At 47.0% G+C, this 27,704-nt stretch overlaps 1 protein-coding gene across 2 annotated transcripts in view; it reads left to right on the top strand.

The window, feature by feature from the left end:
• Positions 1-27,704, top strand: part of RSBN1L (round spermatid basic protein 1 like) — a 183,462-nt gene that overhangs the window by 71,669 nt on the left and 84,089 nt on the right. For both annotated transcript variants that reach the window (XM_063926975.1, XM_063926976.1), the window contains exon 4: positions 27,482-27,619. In XM_063926975.1, coding sequence (XP_063783045.1) covers positions 27,482-27,619 — 138 coding nt within the window. The remainder of the gene's footprint in view (positions 1-27,481; positions 27,620-27,704) is intronic.

Here is a 27,704-nt window from a genome sequence, read left to right as displayed (position 1 = left end):
CGACCTGGCATTGGACCCTTTCAGATTTCAGACTGGCTTCCCGACCCAGCAATATGCCAGGTCAGGTTGCCATCGGGGGCGGGTGCAGAGGTGGTGCTGGGAGATTAGATCATCTCCACGCTGCTGGGTCGCATCGCGCTGGCAACCCATTCACACTGCACCTGACCCGGGAATAACCCTTCTTCTCGACCTGGGAAGTCTGGAGTGATCCCTTTCACACTGCACAGCAACCCGCATCAGCCCGGAAATATGCGGAGTCGATACCGGGTTATTTGTGCGATGTGAAAGGGGTATAAGTGATTGAAGAGACAGAGAACATAGAATAGTGGGTGTGAGAACAACAAAGAGATAAATTGGAAAGAAAAGTTTAAGTAATTAGGTTAAGATTCTGAGAGAAGGATATAGATTTTATGAGTGTGGCCGAAGGCCTAGCACACATGATAAACTCGAGGTGTGATCTCCTCTTCCACCTTTTTTTTTTTTTTTTTTTTTTAAGTTGACAAAATGCATGTACTGTAAATTTATATTTTGTAGTTAGTTTTACCATGTAATATGTAAAGCGTTGTGAGCAGTTATGGAATTGAGGAAACACATGTTTGAATATCTGGCCTGTGCACTGCTGTTATTTATTTGTAACTTACATTTTTTAGGGCAGTTGGCAAATTCTGTGAAATTGGAAGTGATTGATTGTAATTGTCGCTGCACCAGCCAGGGGGATTGGTGGTGACTGAGCAAAGGTCAATCTATATGAAGTGGCCCAAATATGAATTTTCTGGTTGCGTGACCATTTTTTATATTGATCTTTCTGAATAATCCTTTTTAGTTAGTTATATATATAACCTATAAAAACACAGTATACCGGCGCCGGGATCCCGACAGCCAGCATACCGACACTTATTCTTCCTCGTGGGGGTCCACGACCCCCCTGGAGGGAGAATAAAATACTGTGTCGCCGGCATATCGTAGTGAACCCGAAAAAAAGGCCTATGAGAACAAACTGTGCGGAATTCAAATGTTTTGCCTGCCGTCAGCCACTAGATAGCACCCAGCGCTGCTATTCAATTATTGTTCCATTCGGCCGTGAGATCCACCCGCCCACCCCCGGGAGTGGTGAGCTGACATGCACGAAAAGTGACTCATTTGGGCTCCAAAACAGTACTTTGATTGCGCCCAGCACTTTGGTTGGGTTTAGCTGCTTTACGCTGTGTCCTACTGTTTCTAATAGATTTTACAAATGACATTTGAAAAAGGGACTGCTTTCGGGGATTTGGTTTGCAGGTGAAACAAAATCCCAGATAAGCCACAACCTCAGCTGGTTTATCGAGGCTAATTGGATAGTTCCCGGCGAGAAAATTACCAGCTGTAATTTACCATGGGTAACTGGATACCCCCCGATAGTATGGATGACCCACAAGCCTTTCTTTGAAATGCCATCCAGAGGGAGTATTGAAGAGCTTCCTAAGAAGATGTTTATAGTGTGAAATGACCAAGACTATTACGACATTTGTCAAATTCGACATTTCTGCAATGGTACAAATGCGGCATTTCGACAAAAGTATATTCAATTGAAGATTGTAAATTCGACAACAGTGCTTTTAGACAGTAAATTCGTCATTTTCAATCCGCCACACTTTGCTGGCGGAATCTAATAAAAATTTTTAAAAACATGTTTTTTTTTTTGTGTTTTTTTTTTATATTGGTAATAGCATATCTATTTATATTAGAAGGGATTAGGTACTTGGTTTGTCTATTTAGGAGGCACAAGTATTATTTATATATTTTTTAAAAAAAAATATTATTATTATTTTTTAGTGGAATGGTGTAAAAATCAGAAAAAAAAATGCGTGGGGTCCCCCCTCCTAAGCGTAACCAGCCTCGGGCTCTTTGAACCGGTTCTGGTTGGCAAAATACGGGGAAAAAAATGACAGGGAATACCCCGTATTTTAACAACCAGCACCGGGCTCTGCGCCTGGTCCTGGTGCAAAAAATACGGGGGACAAAAAGAGTAGGGGTCCCCCGTATTTTTTGTACCAGCACCGGGCTCCACTAGCTGGACAGATAATGCCACAGCTGGGGGGGGTCACTTTTATACAGCGCCCTGCGACCGTGGCATTAAATACCCAACTAGTCACCCCTGGCTGGGGTACCCTGGAGGAGTGGGTATCCTTTCAATCAAGGGGTCCCCCCCCAGCCACCCAAGGGCCAGGGGTGAAGCCCGAGGCTGTGTCCCCCCCCCATCCAAGGGCTGCGGATGGGGGGCTGATAGCCATGTGTAAAAATGTAAGAATATTGTTTTTTGCAGAAGAACTACAAGTCCCAGCAAGCCTCCCCCGCAAGCCGGTACTTGGAGAACCACAAGTACCAGCATGCAGGGGGAAAACGGGCCCGCTGGTACCTGTAGTTCTACTGCAAAAAAATACCCAAATAAAAACAGGACACAGACACCGTGAAAGTATAACTTAATTACATACATGCCGACACACATACTTACCTATGTTGACACGCCGACTCTGGCCTCGTCTCTAATGTCGACGTCCGGGGTACCTGAAAATAAAATTATACTCGCCTGATCCATTGTCCAGTTCTTTTATTATAATCCACGTACTTGGCAAAACAAAAAAACGCATTTACCCGAACCAGACGGACTGAAAGGGGTCCCATGTTTACACATGGGACCCCTTTCCCCGAATGCAGAGACCCCCCCGTGAGTACTGTCACAGAGGGTCCCTTCAGCCAATCAGGAAGCGCCACTTCGTGGCACTCTCCTGATTGGCTGTATGCGCGTCGGAGCTGTCAGACACGCATCGCACAGCCCCCTCCATTATCTTCAATGGTGGGAACTTTGCGGTCAGCGGTGAGGTCACCCGCGGTCAGCGGCTGACCGCAAAGTTCCCACCATTGAAACTAATGGAGGGAGCTGTGCGATGCGCTGTCTGCCAGCTCAGACGTGCAAAGCCAATCAGGAGAGTGCCACGAAGTGGCGCTTCCTGATTGGCTGAAGGGACCTTTCTGTGACAGGAGTCACGGGGGGTCTCTGCATTCAGGGAAAGGGGTCCCATGTGTAAACATGGGACCCCTTTCAGTCCGTCTGGTTCGGGTAAATGCGTTTTTTTGTTTTGCCAAGTACGTGGATTATAATAAAAGAACTGGACACTGGATCAGGTGAGTATAATTTTATTTTCAGGTACCCCGGACGTCGACATTGGAGACGAGGCCAGAGTCGGCGTGTCAACATAGGTAAGTATGTGTGTCGGCATGTATGTAAAAAAGTTATACTTTCACGGTGTCTGTGTCCTGTTTTTATTTGGGTATTTTTTTTGCAGTAGAACTACAGGTACTAGTTTTCCCCTGCATGCTGGTACTTGTGATTCTCCAAGTACCGGCTTGCGGGGGAGGCTTGCTGGGACTTGTAGTTCTTCTGCAAAAACCATATTCTTACATTTTTACACATGGCTATCAGCCCCCCATCCGCAGCCCTTGGATGGGGGGGACAGCTTCGGGCTTCACTCCTGGCCCTTGGGTGGCTGGGGGGGGGGGGCCCTTGATTGAAGGGGTCCCCACTCCTCCAGGGTACCCCGGCCAGGGGTGACTAGTTGGGTATTTAATGCCACGGCCGCAGGGCGCTGTATAAAAGTGACCCCCGGCTGTGGCATTATCTGTCCAGCTAGTGGAGCTCGGTGCTGGTACAAAAAATACGGGGGACCCCTACTCTTTATGTCCCCCGTATTTTTTGCACCAGGACCAGGCGCAGAGCCCGGTGCTGGTTGTTAAAATACGGGGGATCCCCTGTCATTTTCCCCCCCGTATTTTGCCAACCAGGACCGGCTCAAAAAGCCCGAGGCTGGTTATGCTTGGGGGGGGGGGGGACCCTAGCAAAAAAAATTTCGGGTTATTTACCGTTTTTTGACCATTTTTTAAAATTGTATCAAAATCCGTCAAATCGGCCGTTTTTTGACAGCGGGACTGTCGAATTCGTTTTTTATTGAATGTCGAATTCCGGTACCCACCTGCCGGAATTCGACGGTCGAATTGTCTCGAATTTAAAAACTGTCGAATTCCACCCGGAATTCGACCGCAATTGCATATACCCTTTAGCATGCTGGGATGTGTATTTCCACAGCAGCAACCTCCCCCCACACACACTTTTTCTCTACCCTGGCACCTCAATGTCTTTCACTGTTGATTTGTGGGTGGTCATCAAGGTGTGGGAAGTACTTATTTGTAGAACCTCTGGCAGCGGGAGATGGTGGCAGTATCCAAACGTCTTAGTTTTCCTTTAATGATAAGTAGAGAACGAATACCAACTAATGAAATTTAAGTTTTCACTAATAAGGGCTTTGACTTCTTGGGAGTTAACTTTGGATTAATCTTTCTTATGAGGGGGGTTTTCTTTTTGGAGAAATACTATATATTATGAAACAGTCAGCATTTCAAACAATACTACAGACAGAATACTATTTTTTTTTTCTTACAGACAACCCTTTCAGAACTTCAAAAACACAAATGAAAGGCAAAGCCAAGAAACCTTAAAATTTAATTTTACCAAGATAATTTTTTTTTAAGTAAACAGGAGAAAAAAAAATTCATGACTATTAACATAACTACTATACATTGCTGGGACAAGGGTTTGTGTGTCATACAGGTTTATTCATTGCTATTTGAAGGCTTTTTGAGAAATACAGTTTATTTTATATAGTGCAGTTTCTAAAAAGCCAGTGACAGTGGTCTTAACATTTTAGTATTTCAGGTTCCTCAAATTGTCTAATCTTAAATCTAGGTCCTTTTAGTTCTTTTACTAAACACCTTTACAGTATCTCCAGAAATGTCAAGAATAAGAAAAAAAAATCAAGCTGTGATCAGAGCTGTTCTACATACCAACACGGAAAAATTTACACCATAGTAAAGCATTACATGGGCTCGGGAAAGAAGCAACTGGGAGAAACCACCTTCTTCTTTTTTTTTTTTTTTTTAATAAAGGTGAACCAACTCGTGTAATTTCTGCAATTTAAGTTAAAGTGTTCTCAACAGACTTTCACCCTTCTACGAGTGTATGTAATGGTATTGGTAAAGGTACTACTGATTTAGGCCATCTGTATTCATACCTATAAAGAGCAATGGGGAGAACAGACTTAAGAATGTATTTTCTAAAACACCTAAAGGTCTTTACCTCATCTGTACCATTTGGCTTCAACCAGTATATAAAAGCAGCAACTTTGAATGGTATACAACTTGAAAGGAACTGCATCAAAACGAGGGACGAATTCTGATTAAAGATTCTGTTCCTTGAATTTTTTTTTTTTCCTTTGCAGGAGAGACTCCATATGGCAGTTTGCTTTACTATGCTTAAGATATAAGAATCAGCATTGATAATATTCTTAGTAAACACACAGGGGTATATTCAATTAGGGTCGGATCCATTCCGACATGCATTTGTTGGAATGGATCCGACAAGGGCTATTCAATGCCCATCTCAATTCGACTTTAAAAAAGTTGAATTGAGATGAGGGACCGGAGAGGGGGGGACAGCAGCGCTTCAGGAGGATGTGGCACAGCTGCCAGACCTCAGGGCAGCGTCCACCCGGCTCCAGCAAGCGGGATCTCTCACTTGCTGGAGCAGGGTGGATGCTGCCACGAGCGGCGGCTATGACACATCCTCCTGTAGCGCTGCCCTCCCCCATCTGCCTGCGGGGCTCCTCCTCTCAGGTCCCTCATCTCAGTTTGACTTTTTTTTTTTTAAGTCGAACTGAGATGGTCGGAAATGGGGCCAAAACCTGTTGAATTTGGCCCCGTTTCCCTCAGAAGCACGTGAATCGGTAGCTATACTGCTGATTCACGTACTATTCCACAAGTCGAATTCCCCGACTTGTCGAATAAAAATGCTGGGGACTGAATAGGTCGGAACCCCTTCTGACCTGAAAAAGTCGAAAACTGCCGTCTTTTCGATAAGACGACAGTTTTCGACCCTAATTGAATATACCCTATAGTCTTCAGAAGAATTGCTGGTTTCCCCCTTATGGATTCTCCATGTGCAAAGGGAAGGATAACCTTAAAGAGGGAATTCAGTTGTTTGTGCCAGCGGCTGTCAGTGCTGGGCGCACAATGGAACAATTAGATTGTTGCTCCGTATGGCATTTCTGCTTGCAGCACCCTGAGTTGGCGAGCAGAAATATGTGAAAAGTGGCCTGTCGTATTTAGCATTTTTAAGAGTTTAAACCTGGTCTGTGTGAGTGCGCCAAACGTTTTAACCCCCATCCCCCTCAAAAAATAAATAAATAATTGCAGCCTCTGATCTGCCATCACTTTAGATGGGAAATTTGGCATGAATATAGAATTGAATCACCTCCTCAAAGTAGAAACTTACAAGCACTATGATGCAAGGAACCCTTTTTTAATATATATTTGTAGGTAAGGTAGTCATGAGAGCCAATCCATCTTTTCTGCCTGAGGTGGTGGTGATGAAATTTGAAATATATCAAGAGAATCCCAGTAATTTTGTGTGGGTGACTCCTCCCCCACCTTCTGGTGCCATTTTCCTCTGAGGGGCATGCAGGAGGAGGCTGCAAGTATCAGCAGCGGCTGCAGTGTTTCTTTGGTGCAGGGTGACGTTTGAATCCTGTGGGGTCTATGTGCTAAGCCTTAGAGAGAGCGAAAGTACCAACCAATCAGCTCCTTACTGTCATTTTTTAAAACCACTTGTAACATGGAAGTTAGGAGCTGATTGGTACTTTTATTGCTCATCCCTTTCTCACCAAGGCTTAGTACATAGACCCCATAGTCTTTTATAATACAGCGATTATTTGTTATTACATAGCGGATTTGTGTGTGTGATATAAGTGGGGATTAAAATCTGTGCTACTGAGGCTGAGTACACACTTGACAATATGCAGTCGGACGTGGCGGATCGGACGATATATCTGTCACATCGTCCAGTGTGTATGCACTATCGTTAACGATGCGGGATATCTTTAGATTTTACCTGGAATCTAAAGATAGTGTGGGCCTGCACACTCCTGGATGTGGCCGGGTGACTATATCGTTTGCAGGGAAAAATTGTTTGCGATGTCGCATCTAATGTGCTTCGTGGAGTGTGTACCCAGCCTTAGTTGTTAAAACTTGGAAAAAATGTGGGGATTATTTACTGTTAAGCTGAATACACACTATATTATCATCTATTCAATCTTTCTGGTTGGAACGAAAATCTGGTAGTGTATGGGAGCAAATTACAATCAATCATTTTGCTCCCAAATGAGGACTGCAGCAAGCCAAATGTGAAAGGAGTCAGATACACTGTTGTGCACAATGGAGTGTGCATAGGACAGACGGCAAAGGGGCTGATTCAATTGTTGTTCATGCGGCTGCTGCTAGATGGCACCTGACAGCAGCAATTCAATTGTTCTCGTAGGGCACATTTTTTCAGTCTTTTGAGACACACTGATACTGACATACTGCAGCCGCCGATTAGGAAAGCAGGCCCAGGGAAGCTGCCAGGTGAGTGAGGGGGTGCATATTGCTAGTTGCAGTCTGCACTACGAATGCCCAAACAGTGTAGACAGTTGAATGCACAATACACACCTTTTTGGCGGGGATAGTCTGTTTGAACGTACCAGCCAATCAGCTCCTAACTGTTAATTTACATAGTGGAGCTGATTGGCTGGTGCGTTTATCACCTTGCACTTATCACTGGTTTACCACTTCCTTATGCCGTCTCCAGGCTTAATACATCTGCCCCTGAATCACCCTATAAGTGTCCAATCTTCCATGCATCCATTGAGAAGATTAAACAGACCACCTACAATTTTATTATTAATAATATATAATTGCTCAAATCTGTCACTCTGTGACTGTGGCTAATGCTGGGCGTGGCTAGGAACTCTCATTGGGTTAGCAGCAGGTCTATCACACCCAGTCCACAGCTGATTGGGTGAGAACTGCCCTCACACACAGGTTACATCCAATGTGAGGCTCTGTCCTTTGTCTGCTGTGTGTTCCCAGAGCAGGATTAACAATGGGGCTGATGGAGCTGCAGCTCCAGCTCCACACCCCAAAATAGGCCCACTGCATCTGCAGCAACATACCCTCCAACAATTTACACATAAAAATCGCTTCAAAAATCGCCCCCTTTTCCTATACTTTCAATGGAAGTTGGGAGAGCCAAAAATCGGTAGAGACCATAAAAAAAAGGTACTGTACCTGCCAAAAAGGTGCAGCTGGAGGGTATGCCACTGCACCTGCAGCAAGTCTCTGTGCTATAGATAGGGAAGAAAAAAAACTTTTACTGCAGCGTCCTATGGGGGTCATTCTCAGTGCAGCGATCAAGTCAGAACTACACATGCGCCGGCGCTGCAGTGCGCCGGCACATGGCTGACAGCCAACGGCTGTCTTTGCCTAGCAATCACCTCTGCCTGATTGACAGGTAGAGGTGGTCGCTGGGCGTGAGGGGGCGGTACGGCGGCACCCCCTCCCGACCGTGTGGTGGCCGGGCAGCAGCGGCTGTGTGACGTCACACACAGCCGATGTGACCCGGGCAGCGTCGAGTAACTCCTGGCCAGCCGCAGGAGCTGTGCTGGCTGGGAGTTGCTCTTCAAGTACAAAAGCATCACCACTGTGCGATGCTTTTGTACTTGTGCGGGGAGGGACGGCCTGACATGCGGGGCGGACTAGCCCTGTGCTGGGCGTCCCCCCGCATGTCAGTGTGAGTGAACGTAGCTGTGCTAAATTTTTAGCACAGCTATGATCAGGTCGGAATGACCCCCTATATCCTGCTGCCAGTCCGCCTGCCCTCTCCGGCATCAACAATCCCCACTCCCTAGCCACGGCGCACATGGAACAAAAGCTGCTGCAACCCCAGGCATAGATGTAATGAAAGCGGCGCAGCGGAAGGCTTTCATAGCCCTCCCAGCGCCGCATACTTTCTGAACCCCGAAGCCTCCTCTGCGTGTGATGTCACAGAAGTGCCTCCCCGCCACAGCAGCGCACAGATCCCCAGAGGACCTGACTCCGCAACACGGCACCTGGCCGGCCGGCCTGGAAGCGCCGATATGGATAATGTAACGGATAGAATGGGTGATATCGCGGTGGGTAATGTCTGGACACTGACACTGCACAGCTTTCTCAGCTTTTACATTGATTCAGCGAGTCAGTCAGTTCTGCCAGCCAGTCACTATTGTTAGCGCCGGTGTCCCAACGCACCGCATTACAGGGAAGTATACGCACTAAATAAACTACAGCTCCCAGCAACCCTTAGCATGGAAGCATTCAGGCGCTAAGGGTTGCTGGGAGCTGTAGTTTATTGAGTGCATCTTCCCTGTAATGCGGTGCGTTGGGACATTGGCGCTAACAATAGTGATTGGCTGCTGTGCGAGTCTCCGGGAGAGCCACTGCCAAAGGGAGGACAGCAGCCCAGCTGCTTCCAGGAGGAGATGCTGGAGAAGCATTACCTGCCCCTCCCCCACTCGCAGTACCTCCGGGCCCCATCCGTGGCACCCGCACACACCCCCTCCACCACCCACGGTGGCTCCAGACCTGCACCCGTGCACCCGCCCCTCCCCCACCCGCTGCACCCCAACACCCGCAGTGCCTCCGGACCCCCATCCGCGTCTCCCCTGCACCCACCACTTCCCCAACCACAGCACCTACTAGGTGATTCATCAGGCCCTACGTGCGCTGTTCACGCTGTTGCAAGGGGCTACGACCCCTTAACCATCGCACGCCTTTTGTCCGTGCAATATTTAACCACTCACACAATTATGATTGGAGGTAATACTCCATATAATAAAACTATTGCAAGCCACAAGTGTGTGCAAGGGTTAAGGGGGCATAGCCCCTCACGACGGTGGGCGCGATGAATCACCTAGTTATAAATAATTGCTAAAATGAACACATTTGAAGGAAATTTCACTTCGCCAGAGTATAAAGGATGGTGAGTTACAGCTTCACTTCGTTTTCACAATTACTTTTGACGCACATGCCACCATATACATCTGATTGTGTTCTGCATATACAGTCTAAAAAAACACTCCCTACTCAAACGTATGAATTTAAAACCACACTTGATGAGACAGACACAATGGCAACAACTATGACCTAAGGACACTTACAGACACAAATGCAAGAAATAACCCAATATAATAAGGTTGAGCCTCAAAACTATATTGCAGGCCTGGCTTACCGGTAGCTATCCAGCTGTTGTTAAGCTACAAGTCCCAGCATGTCCTGTCAGTTTTGCTATTAGGGAATTCTAAAATGATGGCTGGGCATGCTGGGATGTGTAGTTTCACAATAACTGGAGAGCCCCAGGTTGGCCAGGCCTACTATACTGGATAAATACAGTAAGCGCTGGTTTTTGAACTGCTTGTTCTAGTTTATGGTTAGTGAATAGGAAATTGTGGTCATGCATGTACAGTGCAAAGTAGTTCTGCCAGCATCATTATCAGCTCCAATACGTAGGGTAACGCCCTCTGCGAATAACATTACTGGCGCAGAACAGCTTCTGCAACTTTTGGTGATTTGAAGCTTGTTAACTTTAACTACTGGATCGTCGCCTTTCATTGTACATTATTACAATGTATGAATGTGTCTGTACACACTTCAAAGTTACATAATCTATCACTTAATTGTTCACATGCTGCAGATGGTAAACTCTCAGCTGCCTTAGCAAAATCTTAACTAGGTAGAATTTATCACTTATGTGTGTAAACTTAGTTTATAGAATGTCTCATTTAAGAGAGCTGATACAGACCATAAAGCATACCTTGAAAAATGAACAACAAAAACAACATAATTGTCGTCAGTGCTGCAAATGTGTATAATATAGCTACGAAAATGAAAGCATGAGATATTCATTCATAATTTTATCAAAACATTTTAACGCTGCCAACGTTCTTTACTATTGTATATTTCTCTTATGTCCTAGGGGATACTGGGAATCCATAAAGTACCATGGGGGGTATAGATGGGTTGACTTGGAGCCATGGGCACTATAGAAGTTTGATAACGTGTGCTGGCTCCTCCCTCTATGCCCCTCCTACCAGACTCAGTTTAGAAAATGTGCCTAAAGGAGCTGGCCCCTCTCGGGAAGCTCCTGAAGAGTTTTCTGCATTTATTTTCAAAGTTTGTTATTTTCAGGCAGGGCAGGATGGCACCAGCCTGCCTGCTTCGTGGGACTGGGGTGGGGTGGGGGGCAACCCCCCACCCCACTAAGGGTTAATGGTCCCGTTCCCCGCTGACAGGATGCTAGCTCCTGAGGGAACTATTCGCAAGCCCCACCGGGTGTACATTCCCGCAGCACGCCGCCACCCCTAACAGAGCCAGAATAAAGAAGAGTGGGGAGTACTAAGCCGGCGTCCCGGTTAGCGGGTCACCGGCCATTATGGCGGTATTAGGGTACGGAGACGCACAGCTTGTACACAGGGCATAATGAGTCACCAGACTTAGTACACAGTACCCAGACTGGCAGTACAGGCTTAAAAGTGGGCTTACTCCATTTTATGCACTTAAACACTAAGCCAGTATAAAGAAGAGCAGGAAGACCATGCGCCATTACAGGTGCAGGGCTTCACTATGAGCGGATCCAGCAGCTCCCAGGCGCCATTTTCCCTCACTACAGCAATGCAGATGCTGACTACAGGGACGCGCAGCTCCTCCGGAGAGCCTCCAGATTATTTCAGCGGTACCATGGGGTCATAGCAGGGGGGAGCGATATACTAGTCTACTAAGTCCCTAATCTAGGTACTTAGTCTGCAACACGGCTAAGCTTGGCTTTAGCGATAAGGGCGCTGTGTGCTGGTTTTAGCCTCTCTCTGTGTTTCTCGGGAAGGGCTCTTTGTGGGTTAATTGTGCATTTAACCTTTTCCTGTGTGTGTGCTGTCACTGCTGTGTTTCATGTAAGGCACAGTGTTCCTCTTCTCCAGGGGGTTCACTAGTGTGTACTCAGTGTAGTATCCCTTCTTAGGCTAGTGGGGCGGAGCCAGCATGGCTGGACTCCATTAGGTGGATTTCCACCATCTCTACTAAGTTATCTCGTAATGAAAAAGAGACGCAATACATAAGACAGTCTATGACTGAGTTTATGCAAAAGGACTCTGTACTCGGGCCAGTGTCTCAGTCCTTTACCATTGGTCCGCAAAAACGTACTTTGGCTCATATCCTGCATTCTGACTCTGATAATGACGGGACAGAAATGGAGGAAGGGGAGGTTACTCTGTCGTAGCGTGTAGAGGCTCTCATAGATTCTATCAGAGAAGTCCTAAATATCCCTGATAAGGTGACAGAGGAGTGTGAGGAATCTTACTTCTATATAAAAAAAAAATCTTCAGCCACTTTTCCCGTGTCAGGACCTTAATACCCTGTTTGAAGAACCGTGGGTTAATCCAGATAAGAAATTTCAAATTCCTAGGTGGATATTATCTTCTTTTTCCTTTTCCTCCTCGGGATAGGAAAAAATGGGAAAATCCACCGATACTGGATACATCAGTCTTCAGGCTCTCGCGTAAAATAGTACTACCTGTGCCTGTGCAGCCTCCCTAAAGGATACAGCTGATCGTAAAGATTGAGACTACACTCAAATCTTTGTATACAGCTGCAGGCATGGCCCAGAGACCCTCTATAGCATGTGGGTGGATTGCTAAATGGTCTGGTAATTTAATTGAGGGGTTAGACACCTTACCTCAAGAGGAAATTGTTTTACTCCTGCAGCACATACAAGACTCTGCAAACTTTATGGTTAAAGCCATTAAAGAGAGAGGTTTGCTTAATGCATGCACCACAGCTATGGCCGTGTCGGCACGCAGGGGATTATGGCTGTGTGAGTGGACTGCTGACGCGGAGTTCAAGAAAGGTGTGATAGGCCTGCCGTTCACAGGTGAGCCCTTATTTGGCAACAAACTCGACAAGTGGATCACGCGAGCTACTGCGGATAAGTACACCTATCTACCATCTGCAGTTCTGCCAGCTAGGAAGGCCTACTCAGGACCCAATTTACAGTCCTTTTGGACTGCAAAGTTTAGGGGCAAGGCCAGAGGTCCTTATACCGCCGCCAGAGGTGCTAGAGATAAACCACGCAGACCAGCAACTGCTGGTCCACAGGAGCAGAGCACAGGCTCTGCTTTCGGAGAAGATCTTTCCAGGATCCCTGGGTCATAGACCTTATATCCAAGGGCTACAGGCTGGAGTACCAGGATCTCCCAACTCACAGATTCTTCAAATCAGGCTTACCAGTTTCTCAAGAACTTGTTTGTAGTTCCGAAACCAAACGGTTCGATAAGACCGATTCTGAATCTCAAATCATTGAACCCATACTTACGAGTGTTCAAGTTCAAGATGGAGTCTCTGAGAGCGGTGATCTCAGGTCGGGAGGAGGGGGAATTCCTAGTGTCTCTGGATATCAAGGATGCGTACCTTCACATTCCGATCTGGCCGCCTCATCAGGCTTATCTACGGTTTGCACTACAGGACTGTCGCTACCAGTTTCAGGCCCTGCCATTTGGTCTCCACGGCACCGAGGGTGTTCACCAAGGTGGTGGCAGAGATGATGATGCTACTCTGCAAACAGGGAGTGAACGTCATTCCTTACCTGTGCGATCTTCTAATAAAGGCTGCGTCCAGGGAGCAGTTGTTGGAGAACATTGGTCTCACGACCAGATTACTCCTGGATCTTGGGTGGATTCTGAACGTGCCAAAATCTCACCTAGAACCAACGCAGAGGCATCATTACCTGGGAATGATACTGGACACAGAGTCTCAGAGAGTGTTCCTTCCTTTGGAAAAGGCAATGGTAATCCATTCGATGGTTTGGGCTGTCTTAAAGCCTACCCGAATCTCAGTACATCTATGCATCCGCTTCTAGGGAAAATGGTGGATTCTTACAAACCAATTCAGTATGGAAGGTTTCATGCAAGGCCCTTCCAGCTGGATGTACTGGATAAATGGTCCGGATCGCATCTTCACATGCAACAGAGGATTAGTCTGTCACCGAAAGCCAGAATCTGCCTTCTGTGGTGGCTACAGACTTCTCACCTCGTCGAAGTTTCAGGATTCAGAATTGGATTCTTTTAACCAAAGGCACAAGCCTCAGAGGTTGGGGTGCAGTCACCCAGGGGGTACAGTTTCAGGGAAGATGGTCAAGTCAGGAAGTCATCCTTACAATAAACATCCTGGAGCTCGGGGCTATCTACAACGCGCTCCTGCAGGCCTCATCTCTTCAGAATCAGGCCATTCAAGTTCAGTCGGACAATGTGATGGCGGTAACGTACATAAATCGACATAACTAAACGCAGAGCCGCAATGTCAGAGGTGTCAAGAATTCTCCACTGGGCGGAAAAACACGCCGCTGCATTGTCTGCGATCTTCATTCCGGGAGTAGACAGCTGGGAAGCAGATTTTCTCAGCAGACATGACATGCACCCGGGGGAATGTGGCCTCCACCCGAAAGGTGTTCCAGTGGCTGACACGTCGGTGGGGTTATCCACAAATGGACATGATGGCCTCTCGACTCAACAAGAAGTTCACGCAGTTTTGTTCCAGGTCGAGGGACCCACAGGCTGTAGCGATCGATGCCCTGACAACTCTGTGGGTCTACCAGCTGATGTACTTGTTTCCTCCAATTCCTCTGATCCCAAGAGTTCTGAAAAGAATAATAAAGGAAAGAGTGCAAGTAATCCTGATTCCTCCGGACTGGCCGCTAAGGACCTGGTGTGCGGATCTTCTCGAGATGCTAATCAAAGATCCGTGGCCTCTGCCTCTTCGAGAGGATCTTCTACAACAGGCCCCGTTCATTTATCAAGACTTACCACGGCTACGTTTGACGGCATGGAAATTGAACGGCTGATTTTAGCTAGGAGAGTGATTCCTGAGGAGGTCATCCTGACTATGATCCAAGCCAGGAAAAGGGTAAAGTCAAAACATTACCATCGTATCTGGAAGAAATATGTCTCTTGGTGTGAGGGCAGACAATATTCTACAGTGGAATTTCATCTGGGACGTTTCCTGCTTTTTCTGCAGTCGGGAGTTGATGTGGGCCTATGTCTAGGCTCCATAAAAGTTCAGATTTCAGTCTTGTCTATTTTCTTTCAGAAACAATTGGCTTCTCTCCAGGCAGTGCAGATGTTCTTGAAGAGTGTTCTTCATATCCAACCTCCCTTTGTGCCTCCTATGGCACCTTGGGATCTCCATTTGGTTCTACAATTTCTCCAGTCGGACTGGTTTGTACCATTACAGGAGGTTGACGTAAAATATCTTGCGTGGAAAACCATCACACTCTTGGCTTCGGCAAGGCACGTGTCGGCGCTGGGGGTGTTATCTCACAAGAGCCCTTACTTGATTTTCCATGAGGACAGAGCTGAACTCAGTACTCGTCGGCAATTCTTTCCTAAGGGGGTGTCGGTGTTTCACGTCAACCAGCCAATTGTGGTCCCGGTTGTTACTGACACCTCTGCTACTTCAAAGTCCTTGGACGTTGTAAGGGCTTTGAAGGTATATGTAAAGCGAACTGCTCGTCTCAGGAAATCGGACTCGCTGTTCGTTCTATATGATGCCAACATGATTGGGTGTCCTGCTTCAAAGCAGTCAATTGCACGCTGGATCAGGCTCACTATCCAGCATGCTTATTCCATGGCAGGCTTGCCGATTCCAAAATCTGTACAGGCCCACTCTACTAGGTCGTGGGTTCCTGTTGGGCGACTGCCCGGTGTGTGTCGGCATTACAGCTCTGCCGAGCAGCTACTTGGTTGGGCTCAAAACGTTTGCCAAGTTTTACAAGTTTGATACCTTGCCTCTGAGGACCTTCAGTTTGGTCAGTCAGTTCTGCAGGAACCTCCGCACTCTCCCACCCGGTTTGGGAGCTTTGGTACTTCCCCCATGGTACTAAATGGATTCCCAGTATCCCCTAGGACGTAAGAGAAAATAAGATTTTAATTACCTACCGGTAAATCCTCTTCTCGTAGTCCGTAGGGATACTCAGTGCACGCACGGTGCTTCATTCTTCCTGCATGGTTACTTTTTTTAAATACTGTTGTTTGGTTCAGCTGTTGCTGTTCCTATTTTCAAATTTGGTTAGCATGGCTTTCTTCTTGTTCCGGTTGTGCTGGTTCGAAATCTCACCACTTTGCTTCTCTCAAAGTATGTCCGTCTCCTCGGGCACAGTTTCCTAGACTGAGTCTGGTAAGAAGGGCATAGAGGGAGGAGCCAGCACACGTTATCAAACTTCTATAGTATACCCCCCATGGTACTAAATGGATTCCCGGTATCCCCTACAGACTATGAGAAAAGGATTTACCGGTATTTTTAGCATTTCCACTTTAAACATTGAAATACATTTAAATTCAGATAAACACCCCTCTCGGGTAAGGAGGCAGATATACTTTTAGATGGCTGGTTATAAAACACAATGCCCTTTGATAAGCTGCATGGACAGCATTAAAGACCACTTTAGCCATTACACAATATAGAAGGAATAGACCAACTGCTATTATTAGAAGATTAAGGCAGCTTTTTAGCTGCAAAATTAGTTTAAAATGATTTCAGCAGCAGCTGCACAATGTTTTGTTTATCCCTCTGTAATGTACTCTGTAAAAGGGTTGACAAAGGTTTATCAAAATGTGAGAAGATGTGCCTTAAATGCTAATTTAATTGACTACTTTTGGTTGCTCTCTCTGATATTAACAGATTGCCAACTGACCGTTTAACTCTCTTTGCAAATGCCGTAGTCGCCACTACAGTTTCGGTAACAAACCTGGCAAGCTAGAGGCTAGAGTCTTTAGGGCACAAGAGCTGCTTCCTACGTTCACTCTGTCAAAGACGATAAAGGATGCCTTCATCATCCTGATACACTGCCCTATATGACTTAGCTAGCCGCAGCCCTAGCCCTGTTCCAGTATCTAAACAGGAGGCTAGCTCCTCTTATCTGACTAAGAGTGGTTTCCCTAAACTTCCAGTGGAAGTCAGTGATCACTTAGAGGCGCCCTTTTCCTTAACTTAATTGGAAGGCGCTCTTAAAGCTACCCCCCACTGGAAAGTCTTGTGCCTGACTGCTTCACCGCCAGTTTTTTTTGTGATCGCCTGGCTTTTTTTCTACTAATGATTGTAACGTAGTTTCTGACACCACGCACTTTTCCTGCCAAACCAGGTAAGCCGACATTTCTGTGATCCCCAAAGAGTAACGACCCCTCCCTTTGACCGCACTATATCCCTCCTTAATATGGATTTCAAACTTTATGCCAAATTACTGGCTAACAGACTGAAAGTGCTTCTACCTCAGCTCATCCATATTGACCAGGTGGGGTTTGTCCCAGGACTGTGACAATGCCACCAAAGTCCTCTCCCTTATGCACTATACCTTTAATTCTGTCTTCCCGGCAATGTTGTTATCCACGGACACAGAGGAGTCTTTTGATATTTTTGACCGGGACATTATGGCAGGTGTGCTGAGATAATTGGCGGGTGTGCTGAGATAAATGGGATTGGGTCCTAATTTTATACCACCCCTAATCTCAGGGTGTCCGGTCAAAGAAAGGGAATTTGAAATTAGTATTTTTATTCAAATATAAAAAATTTTAAATCAGGAAAACATTCAAAGTGACCAATTCAGCTGTTTATTGCGTGACTGCCACTAGCAGCAATTCAATTGTTCTGACATTCGGGCACCCAACGGCCGCGGACGACACATTTTTTCTTGTAGCTTCCTGAGGTGCGAGAAAAAAATGTGTGGAAATTCTGCACTTTGGGCATTCAGACGGGAGTTTGACCGCCCAAAGCAGGGATTTTAGACGTATTTAGGCAGCTAAACACGGTCTATTTGGGCGCGACATGCAGGATTTTTAGACTCCCAAAACAATTGAATTGGCCCCATAGTACAATACATTTTTTAAGCATAAAAAAAATTCTACAAAACGCATATCATATTAATCATATTTTTTCAAATTTGAGGAGACACTTTATGCTATCAAATAAAACCTCTCATGGCAATATAAAGATAGGGAATTTAAATGGATGCTTTCGCAACTGACCCCTTGGTGTTAGTAGCTAACTTAGACACCGCCCTTCCAAACCTGATGGAATAGTTGAATCATTTTCCGTAGCTCTGAAACTGACAATGGATGATTCCCCAATAGAGGGCCTCAAACACACCTTCCCCTTTTTCTGGCATCCCAATTGATTAGAGTATATAGGAGTTTTCCTTACTAGGGACCTCTCCTACTTATTATTTATTATTATTACATTTTATTTATAAGGCGCCACAAGTGTTTCGCAGCGCTGTATAAAGGGCATACAATAGAACAGTACAGGGAGACAGAACTTAACATTACAGTAAATAAATAACAAAAATAGAGTTCAGGTAACAAAGAGCATCACATTCTCAATACATAATACAGCTTAGATGTAAGTAGCGAGGGAGTAATCAGCGTACTACTAGGGGCTGGTGGCCATAGATAGAGATGAGCCTTTACCAGCAGGAGAAAATGCGGGTAAAGATGTTCGCTGAATAGGAGAGAGCTGTGAGTTAAATGTGTCGAGAAGAGGGCTTTGACAACAAGAGGAAGGAGGGCCCTGCTCTGGGGAGCTAACAATCTAGTGGGAAGGGGCAACAGACAGATAACAACATGAGGTGCAAGCAAGTGGGAGGTAGCCTGATGGCAGGATGTAAGCAAAGCAGAGATGGTCAAGGCATGAGGCAGGGGGGTGGAGGAGCAGCCTCAGGACTAGGTTATGCCTCGGAAGGGTACTCTTTGATAAATGGGTTTTGAAACTCTGCAAAGTCGGGGAGAGTCTAACAGAGCAGGGGAGCACGTTCCACTGAAGGGGTGCAACACAGGGCAAAGTCTTGAACTCGAGCATAAGAAGTAGTGACCAGGGTAAAAGAGAGGCGACTGTCATTGGCCAACCGCAGGGGGCGGGAGGGAGTGTGAAGAGAGAGGTGGTTGGAAATGTAGGGAGCAATGGAATTAGAGATGGCCTTGTATGCGAGGGTGAGGAGTTTGAAGAGGATTCTGTAGTGGAATGAGAGCCAGTGCAGGTTTTGTCGAAGGGGAGTGGCAGAAGTGGAGTGGCGGGAGATGAAGATAAGCCTAGCTGCGGAGTTGATGACCGATTGGAAGGGAGCGAGTGAGGAGAATATTGCAGTAGTCGAGCCGTGAGATGACCAGTGAGTGGATGATAAGTTTAGTTGCACTCTGGGAGAGTGATGGCCTGATGCGAGCAATGTTGCGTAGCTGGAACTGACAGGATTGCGACAGAGCTTGGATGTGGGGTGCAAAGGAGAGGGAGTAGAAGACTGACGCCAAAACAGCGGAGTTGGGGAACGGGGGAGATGATTGTGTTGACAACAGTGATAGAGATATTGGTAGAGGGTGTTACTCTGGCTGGCTGAAAGAGGAGTTCAGATTTGTACATGTTGAGCTTCAGAGAGCGCTTAGACATCCAAGAGGAGATGGCGGAGAGGCAGCTGGAAACCTGGAAGAGAACAGAGGGAGACAGATCAGGAGAGTAGAGGAGCAGTAGAGTTGTGTGTCACCAGCATAGAGGTGGTATTGAAGGTCAAAGGAGTTAATGTGCGCACCCAGGGAAGAGGTGTACAGGGAGAACAGAAGGGGGTCGAGGACAGAACCCTGAGGTACACCAACAGGAAGAATGGAAAGGTGTGAGGTGGTGCTGGAGGCAGACACAGAGAAGGAGCAGTTAGTGAGGTAAGAGGTAAACCAATCAAGGACAGTGCTATTTCAGGCCAACTTCAGCCCTGTTTTGTCTGTTACGGTCTGAGTTACAGACTTGGCAGGCTCGAGTGTTCTCTTGGTTTGGGAGGCTCGGGTTTCTGAAAATGAACTCCCTTCCTAAAATTTTTAACCTTCTTCAGGCTTTCCCTGTAAATATTCCACTGAAGTGGTTCTTAATGTGCATACACACGGTGAGATTTTGACTATGCGACTTCTCTTGAACTCCCCGGAGCCCAGAACTACCAATTTTGACTTGATTTACTTGCCATTTTGACTGTGCAACTTAGACTATATTCAATTTTGACTATACTAGAAAGTAGATTGTACACAATATAGTCAAAATTGCCTTGTCTGAACAGTCTGTTTTTTCTTGCGATACCAACCTCAGCGCATCAGTATCCAAGCTGTATAATTCTAGGTGTGATATGTCCTAACTTTTCTTACGATTTTTTTTACTATATAGTTAAAATCATAAGCACACATCGCACAGTGTGTATGCACCTTTTGAGACTTTTTATGGGTTGGTCGCAACCACGTCTGAAACTCCAGGCTTCTCAGCAGATGCAAACAACATGGCAGTATTCAGCTCCCTAACATTCTGAGCTACTACCAAGCCACCCTCCTCAAAAGGATACTTGAGTGAACAATTAGTTCCACGGTTAAAAAATGGATCTGCTATTGAAGAGTAGCTGTGCCAATTCCCAGTAGCTTATAGTTCTCTGGCTTCCCACTTTGCCATTGATATACCACCTTGCTGTCTCACCCACCTTTCAGGTAAGGAAATCTGTACGGCTGCACAATACCATTCCTTTGAAGATTTCCACACTCAATTTCCATTCAACCACTCTTTTCCCCCAGGCTTAAATACTAGAGCATTCCAACACTGGCTTTCCGCAGGTATCTTTAGTATCGGACAGCTGATGAGTGCTGGGGGCATTCACTACTTTGCCACGTTGTGTACTACTTTCCCCCTAGAGAGGAATGGTCCTATATCCAAGTTCGCTACTTTCTATCCACTGGTTGTCTTTTTGTACTTACCTGCAGAGCTCTCCCCATTTGAATGTCTGTGTTTCACCTCGTATACTTGACCATGTCATATCTCAATTTACAGTTTCTATGGTCTCTCATTGGGCTTCACCAGCGCATGGGAGTGTGTCCTCGGCAGGGAGCTTGGTGCTGATGGGTGGGCCAAAATCTACTTGTCCTCAGAGTCTGTTGTAGAGATGCAGTACAGGCTACTCACACAGTGGTACTGCTGCCCGTATGTCCTGAGTAAAATGCACATTGGTGTCTCCAATATTTGTTGGAGATGTTTATCACATGCTGTCTTTCCATTCCACATTTGGTGGGACTGTCCCATACGCAGATCGTATTGAGATGCAGTCCTTAAGCTTCCTGCTAAAATTTTTGGTAAGGCAGTTCCCCTTGACTCACTTTTTGGCTTTTCCATATGTCATTGGTGCCCATCGCAAGCTACAATATCGATCCTCCTCTCATCCAGCCATTTCAGACTGTCTTTCCAAAATTGACTTCTACATGGATATAGACGACTTGTCAATTCCGGATCTGGTAGCTATGAGACTTTTCGAGATACCTGGTTCAGGTGGCTTGATGATAAGGATTATAAGATTCTTCGCCCAACTCTAGTCCCCGTCCCCCCCATGACCATCGCTATTTCTGCTGTTCTTGAGCATAATATATTCCATCTCTCAGGTCTGGTTAACCATTGTCCACCTATACTTCTCCCTGCCCTTCCTTCCCTTTTCCCTTCAGTGTACCTTCCTTTTACTTTTGATTCTTTTCTCTGACGTCCTAGTGGATGCTGGGAACTCCGTAAGGACCATGGGGAATAGCGGGCTCCAAAGGAGGCTGGGCACTCTAGAAAGATTTATGACTACCTGGTGTGCACTGGCTCCTCCCACTATGACCCTCCTCCAAGCCTCAGTTAGATTTTGTGCCCGGCCGAGGTTGGATGCACACTAGGGGCTCTCCTGAGCCTTTAGAAAGAAAGATAGAAATTAGGTTTTTTATTTTCAGTGAGACCTGCTGGCAGCAGGCTCACTGCAGCGAGGGACTAAGGGGAGAAGAAGCGAACCTGCCTGCTTGCAGCCAGCTTGGGCTTCTTAGGCTACTGGACACCATTAGCTCCAGAGGGATCGACCGCAGGCCCAGTCCTTGGTGTTCGGTCCCGGAGCCGCGCCGCCGTCCCCCTTACAGAGCCAGAAGCAAGAAGAGGTCCGGAAAATCGGCGGCAGAAGACATCAGTCTTCACCAAGGTAGCGCACAGCACTGCAGCTGTGCGCCATTGCTCCTCACACACTTCACACTCCGGTCACTGAGGGTGCAGGGCGCTGGGGGGGGGCGCCCTGAGAAGCAATAATAACACCTTGGCTGGCAAAAATACCACAATATATAGCCCCAGAGGCTATATATGTGGAAAATACCCCTGCCAGAATATAGGAAAAAGCGGGAAAATAGTCCGCGGAAAAGGGGCGGAGCTATCTCCTGCAGCACACTGGCGCCATTTTTCCCTCACAGCTCCGCTGGAAGGAAGCTCCCTGGCTCTCCCCTGCAGTCTACACTACAGAAAAGGGTAAAAAAGAGAGGGGGGGCACTAAATTTAGGCGCAGTATACAATTATAAAAAAAGCAGCTATAGGGGACATAACTCAGTTAGTCCCTGCATTATATAGCGCTCTGGTGTGTGCTGGCATACTCTCACTCTGTCCCCCCAAAGGGCTTTTGTGGGTCCTGTCCTCTGTTGGAGCATTCCCTGTGTGTGTGCGGTGTGTCGGTACGGCTGTGTCGACATGTTTGATGAGGATAATGATGTGGAGACGGAGCAGATGCCTTTAGAAGGGATGTCACCCCCTGCGGGGCAGACACCTGAGTGGTTGAGCTTATGGAAAGAAATGAGTGCACGTATAGACTCCTTACATAAGAAATTTGACGACATGCCAAATGTGGGACAGCCGACTTCTCAGCTCGTGCCTGTCCAGGCGTCACACAGGTCATCAGGGGCTCTAAAACGCCCGCTACCTCAGACCGCAGACCCAGATGTCGACACGGATACTGACACCAGTGTCGACGACGATGAGTCTAACCTGATGCCCACTAAGGCCATTCACTGCATGATTGAGGCAATGAAAGAGGTGTTACACATTTCTGATATAAATACAGGTACCACTAAAAAGGGTATTATGTTTGGGGAGAAAAAACTACCCGTAGTTTTTCCCCCATCAGATGAATTAAATGAAGTATGTGAAGAAGCGTGGGCTTTCCCTGATAAAAAATTGGTAATTCCTAAGAAGGTACTAATGGCGTTCCCTTTCCCGCCAGAGGATAGGTCACGTTGGGAAACACCTCCTAAGGTGGATAAAGCGCTCACACGTTTGTCTAAAAAGGTGGCACTACCATCTCCGGATACGGCCGCCCTCAAGGAACCTGCTGATAGAAAGCAGGAGGCGATCCTGAAGTCTGTATATACACACTCAGGCATTATACTTAGGCCAGCTATTGCGTCAGCTTGGATGTGCAGTGCTGCCGCTGCGTGGTCAGATAAACTGTCAGAAAATATTGACACATTAGACAGGGACACGATCCTGCTAACCATAGACCATATCAAAGACTCAGTCTTATATATGAGAGATGCACAGAGGGAAATCTGCCGACTGGCATCTAAAGTAAGTGCATTGTCCATTTCTGCTAGGAGAAGCTTATGGACTCGCCAGTGGACAGGAGATGCAGATTCTAAAAGGCACATGGAAGTGTTGCCATATAGGGGTGAGGAATTATTTGGGGATGGTCTCTCGGACCTAGTTTCCACAGCAACGTCTGAGAAGTCAGCATTTTTACCCCATGTCCCCTCACAGCCTAAGAAGGCGCCGTTTTATCAGGTTCAGTCCTTTCGGACACAGAAAAAAAGGTGTGGAAAAGGCGGGTCTTTTCTGTCCAGAGGCAGAGGTAGGGGAAAAAGGCTGCAACAAACAGCAGGTTCCCAGGACCAAAAGTCCTCCCCCGCTTCTTCTTCCAAGTCCGCCGCATGACGGTGGGGCTCCACAGGCGGAGCCAGGTACGGTGGGGGGCCGCCTCAAGAATTTCAGCGATCAGTGGACTCGCTCACAGGTGGATCCCTGGATCCTTCAAATAGTATCTCAGGGGTACAAACTGGAATTCGAGGCGTCTCCACCCCATTGGTTCCTAAAATCTGCCTTGCCGATTGCTCCCTCAGACAGGGAGGCGGTGCTAGCGGCTATTCACAAGCTGTATTCCCAGCAGGTGATAATCAGTGTACCCCTACTTCAACAAGGCCGGGGTTACTATTCCACACTATTTGTGGTACCGAAACCGGACGGTTCGGTGAGACCCATTTTAAATTTGAAATCCTTGAACACATACATAAAAAAATTCAAGTTCAAGATGGAATCGCTCAGGGCGGTTATTGCAAGCCTGGACGAGGGGGATTACATGGTATCCCTGGACATCAAGGATGCTTACTTGCATGTCCCCATTTACCATCCTCACCAGGAGTACCTCAGATTTGTGGTACAGGATTGCCATTACCAATTCCAGACGCTGCCGTTTGGACTGTCCACGGCACCGAGGGTATTTACCAAGGTTATGGTGGAAATGATGATACTCCTTCGAAAAAAGGGAGTTTTAATTATCCCGTACTTGGACGATCTCCTAATAAAAGCGAGGTCCAAGGAACAGTTGTTGATGGGAGTAGCACTATCTCAGGAGGTGCTGCACCAGCACGGCTGGATTCTGAATATCCCAAAGTCACAGCTGGTTCCGACGACACGGCTACTGTTCCTGGGTATGATTCTGGATACAGTCCAGAAAAAAGTGTTTCTCCCGGAGGAGAAAGCCAGGGAGTTGTCATCTCTAGTCAGAGACCTCCTGAAACCAAAACAGGTATCAGTGCATCGCTGCACGCGGGTCCTGGGAAAGATGGTGGCTTCTTACGAAGCAATTCCCTTCGGCAGGTTCCATGCCAGAATCTTTCAGTGGGACCTGTTGGACCAGTGGTCCGGATCGCATCTTCAGATGCATCGCTTAATAACCCTGTCTCCAAGAACCAGGGTGTCTCTACTGTGGTGGCTGCAGAGTGCCCATCTTCTAGAGGGCCGCAGGTTCGGCATACAGGACTGGGTCCTGGTGACCACGGATGCCAGCCTTCGAGGCTGGGGGGCAGTCACAAAGGGAAGAAACTTCCAAGGACTATGGTCGAGTCAGGAGACTTCCCTTCACATTAATATTCTGGAACTAAGGGCCATCTACAATGCCCTAAGTCAAGCAAAATCCCTGCTCCTACACCAGCCGGTGCTGATCCAGTCAGACAACATCACGGCAGTCGCCCATGTAAATCGACAGGGCGGCACAAGAAGCAGGATGGCGATGGCAGAAGCCACAAGAATTCTCCGTTGGGCGGAGAATCATGTACTAGCACTGTCAGCAGTGTTCATTCCGGGAGTGGACAACTGGGAAGCAGACTTCCTCAGCAGACACGACCTCCACCCGGGAGAGTGGGGACTTCATCCAGAAGTCTTCCAGATGCTGGTAAACCGTTGGGAAAAACCACAGGTGGACATGATGGCGTCCCGCCTCAACAAAAAGTTAAAAAGATATTGCGCCAGGTCAAGGGACCCTCAGGCGATAGCTGTGGACGCTCTAGTGACACCGTGGGTGTACCAGTCGGTTTATGTGTTCCCTCCTCTGCCTCTCATACCAAAGGTATTGAGAATAATAAGAAAGCGAGGAGTAAACACAATTCTCGTGGTTCCGGATTGGCCAAGACGAGCGTGGTACCCGGAACTTCAAGAGATGCTCTCAGAGGACCCGTGGCCTCTACCGCTCAGACAGGACCTGCTACAGCAGGGGCCCTGTCTGTTCCAAGACTTACCGCGGCTGCGTTTGACGGCATGGCGGTTGAACACCGGATCCTGAAGGAAAAGGATATTCCGGAAGAAGTCATTCCTACGCTTATTAAGGCCTGGAAAGACGTTACAGCAAAGCATTATCACCGCATATGGCGGAAATATGTTGCATGGTGCGAGGCAAAAAAGGCCCCAACAGAGGAATTTCAGCTTGGTCGATTTCTGCATTTCCTGCAAGCAGGAGTGAATATGGCCTAAAGCTAGGCTCCATTAAAGTACAGATCTCGGCTCTGTCGATTTTCTTTCAAAAAGAACTAGCTTCAGTACCTGAAGTTCAGACATTTGTGAAAGGAGTGCTGCATATTCAGCCCCCGTTTGTGCCCCCTGTGGAACCTTGGGATCTCAACGTGATGTTGAGTTTCTTAAAATCACATTGGTTTGAGACACTTAAAACCGTGGATCTAAAATATCTCACGTGGAAAGTGGTCATGTTATTGGCCTTGGCTTCAGCCAGGCGAGTGTCAGAATTGGCGGCTTTATCATGTAAAAGCCCTTATCTGATTTTCCATATGGATAGGGCAGAATTGAGGACTCGTCCCCAGTTTCTTCCTAAGGTGGTATCAGCTTTTCACTTAAACCAACCTATCGTGACGCCTGCGGCTACTAGGGACTTGGAGGACTCCAGGTTACTGGACGTAGTCAGGGCCTTGAAAATTTATGTTTCCAGGACGGCTGGAGTCAGGAAAACTGACTCGCTATTTATCCTGTATGCACCCAACAAGCTGGGTGCTCCTGCTTCTAAGCAGACTATTGCTCGCTGGATTTGTAGCACAATTCAGCAGGCGCATTCTGCGGCTGGACTGCCGCATCCTAAATCAGTAAAAGCCCATTCCACAAGGAAGGTGGGCTCATCTTGGGCGGCTGCCCGAGGGGTCTCGGCTTTACAACTTTGCCGAGCTGCTACTTGGTCAGGGGCAAACACGTTTGCAAAATTCTACAAATTTGATACCCTGGCTGAGGAGGACCTGGAGTTCTCTCATTCGGTGCTGCAGAGTCATCCGCACTCTCCCGCCCGTTTGGGAGCTTTGGTATAATCCCCATGGTCCTTACGGAGTTCCCAGCATCCACTAGGACGTCAGAGAAAATAAGATTTTACTCACCGGTAAATCTATTTCTCGTAGTCCGTAGTGGATGCTGGGCGCCCGTCCCAAGTGCGGATTGTCTGCAATACTTGTACATAGTTACTGTTAACTAAAGGGTTATTGTTGAGCCATCTGTTGAGAGGCTCGGTTGTTTTCATACTGTTAAACTGGGTATTGTATCACGAGTTGTACAGTGTGATTGGTGTGGCTGGTAAGAGTCTTACCCGGGATTCAAAATCCTTCCTTATTATGTCAGCTCGTCCGGGCACAGTGTCCTAACTGAGGCTTGGAGGAGGGTCATAGTGGGAGGAGCCAGTGCACACCAGGTAGTCATAAATCTTTCTAGAGTGCCCAGCCTCCTTCGGAGCCCGCTATTCCCCATGGTCCTTCCGGAGTTCCCAGCATCCACTACGGACTACGAGAAATAGATTTACCGGTGAGTAAAATCTTATTTTTTCCCCCCCTCTTCCTGCGCCATTTGTAACTTTGTGTTTTTGCTAATGGGTTTACATATATAATTATGCTTAGGCCTGTTTGTAACATGACTGTTTCTCTCCATTTAATGTGATTCGGGGCCTACAACCTTTCTCTTTGGTGTATCTATTTTGTGTGTTTTGTTTTTCTGTTATTGCTTAGTATTATTGATATGCCTTGTAGATGTAACTGAACTTAATACAAATAATTTGCACTAAAATAAGTTATTTTTTCGAAGGGATATTTGATTGACACCCTTGGCATGTGCACTGTGTTTTCTGTAGGTAAAGAGGACGTATTCTCATGGTACATATAGAGCAGGTGCAATGAGGCAGATCAGCCTGGTTGGGGCAGTTGATGAGGAAGTGGGGGATTATTTCCCAGAATTCCTGGACATGTTAGAAGAGTCCCCTTTCCTGAAGGTAAGAGCAAATTTGGTGTTACTTACGTTATATTGTACACACCTCTCCTGTTTCAGTGTGCTGTTCACACGCTAAAAAACACCTG

This window comes from Pseudophryne corroboree, chromosome 6, assembly GCF_028390025.1.
Source record: "Pseudophryne corroboree isolate aPseCor3 chromosome 6, aPseCor3.hap2, whole genome shotgun sequence".
NCBI classification, from domain to species: Eukaryota; Metazoa; Chordata; class Amphibia; order Anura; family Myobatrachidae; genus Pseudophryne; species Pseudophryne corroboree.
This window is presented reverse-complemented; position numbering and strand designations above follow the sequence as displayed.